At 52.5% G+C, this 1,956-nt stretch overlaps 1 protein-coding gene across 1 annotated transcript; it reads right to left on the bottom strand.

Annotated features, from left to right (window-relative positions):
- Positions 1–4: 4 nt before the first annotated feature.
- LOC107302028 (HLA class II histocompatibility antigen, DRB1-4 beta chain-like) lies at positions 5–1,258 on the bottom strand (the record flags this gene model as incomplete). The annotated part of the gene is made up of 3 exons (XM_015831162.1): positions 5–139; positions 514–569; positions 986–1,258. Coding segments are annotated over 3 exons (464 nt in total), but the record flags the coding sequence as incomplete, so codon positions are not given.
- Positions 1,259–1,956: the final 698 nt, after the last annotated feature.

Genomic DNA, 1,956 nt, shown 5'->3' with positions numbered 1-1,956 from the left:
CCCCCCGCTGGGGCTGGGTCTCCAGCATCACCTGGAGCTGGTAGGTCCAGTCTCCGTTCTGGAGCTCCTCCCCGAAGGCCACGCCCTCCTCCTCCGGCCGCCCGTTCTTCAGCCACCGGACCTCGATCTCCACGGGGTAGAAGCCCCTGGCGGTGCAGAGGAGGATGGTGTGGGGGGAAGCGGGGTCCAGCTTGGTGGGGGAGATGGAGACGGTGGCCTTGGCTGGAGGGGAGGAGGGGGAGGAACATATTTATTTATTAAATTTATTTGCCACCATCTCATGATAAAATGACTCTAGGCAGCTTACAGCCTTAAAACATTAAAATCCTAACAGATATAAAATGGAATTCCCAATCAAGATAAAAGTCCCCCTGTAAGAGAGGGGGGGGGTGTTAAAAGTTGATAAGTAAATCAATATATTATTGATTTATTAATATAAAATATGATGTTGAAATATTATATAGCATATAGATTATTATTGAAATATATCTATACACTGGGCAAGAGAGAGACCTTGCTGGATTCCTCATCCCCCACCCCCCGAAAAATATAATATTTGGTATAATATTCTGGAAAGATGTTTTTTGGGGCAGGGGAAACTTTGGACCTTGGGAAGAGAAGGAAGATGATGGGACCGATGGGAAGGAGAGGAATCTATTTATTCCCTTTTGATGTTTAATTGTCATCATTGTAGAATTTCAAACTTTTTAACAGTAATTTAATTTTTGACCTTATTTTTTTATATATATTTTTATTTAGGGGTGATGTTATATCCTACGCCATCCAGAGCCCCGCTTTGAGGGAGGTGAAGGGATTAGGAGTATCCATAAATAGCAATAAATACCAATGAATAAATTTCGTAGATCGGAGAGCACAGAATACATCAGGGGCAAATCTTTATCCGGGAGAGTCCTAATGAATGAAATGAAAAGGGGGGGTCCCTGCATTTTCCCCCCACCCGTGGAACTCCCCCTCCCGTATTCACCTCTCCGGCCAACCACGGAATTGCTCTGGGAAACCCCGTAATTGTTTCGGCAGAAGTAATCCACGGAGGCCTTCGCGTCCAGCAGGATGCGCTGATTCCTGTTCCAAGCCCGGGCATCCTCCTTCCCCAACGCCGTGACGGCCTCGAACTCCCCGCGGGCGCTGTCGAAGCGGAGATACTCCTGCCGGTCGTAGATGTAGCGCTGTAGGAACTGCACCCGCCGCGTCCCGTTGAGGAAGCTGCACTCGTGCTTCGTCTGGTACAGGAAATGGGCTGCGGGGGGGAGGAGGAGGAGGAGGAGGAGCGTCAGGAGGGACTCCAGGGCCCATGGTTCCCAGCCTCTCCTACAGGGCGGACCTGCTTGTCAGAGGAGGGGAGGGAAATCTGCCGTATAAGAGGCTGCCGGAAGGCGCCCCCTGGAGGAGGGATGGGGTTTATCTGGACCCTCAGAGTCCCCTGAATTGGGGGGGGGCAAAGGGGTGGGGAGCCTTCCTGGGGCTGCTGAAAGGACCCCGTTGGAGGCAGGAGATCGGGGGGGGGTCCTTTCCCTCCCCCTCTGTTGAGGGAGGGCTGCTCAATTTTGATCTAGGCGGCTTGGGGGTCTGTGGATCCTGGGGAGAAGGGAACCCACCCTAGATATCCCCCAAATTTTCTCCCCCCCCGCAACTTCCCTCCTACTAGCTGCCTTTGCGTGGTTTGGGGGTTCAGCCCTCTTTCCTGTCCCCCTGGAGCCCCCCAAGAGCCATCTCAAAGGGAAGGTGTCCAGCCCCCCCCCCCACAAAAGGGATAGTTTTGGGGAGCGATTCAGACCCCCCCAATATCCTTTTCCCTCAGTTCACCCCTCCCCTCCAGGTCCCGATTCAGCAATGGGGGAATATGGAGTGGGGGGTTCTGGGTCTCCTCCCCAAATTCAGAGTCTCCCCCAAGAAGGAATCCAAGCTCAACTCTTCCCTCGCCTTAAAAAAAATGGA

Source organism: Protobothrops mucrosquamatus, unplaced genomic scaffold (genome assembly GCF_001527695.2).
Source record: "Protobothrops mucrosquamatus isolate PMUCROS unplaced genomic scaffold, P.Mucros_1.0 scaffold23407, whole genome shotgun sequence".
In the NCBI taxonomy this organism is placed as follows: Eukaryota; Metazoa; Chordata; class Lepidosauria; order Squamata; family Viperidae; genus Protobothrops; species Protobothrops mucrosquamatus.
The sequence above is the reverse complement of the archived record's forward strand: the minus strand, read 5'-3'. Positions and strand labels throughout refer to the sequence as shown.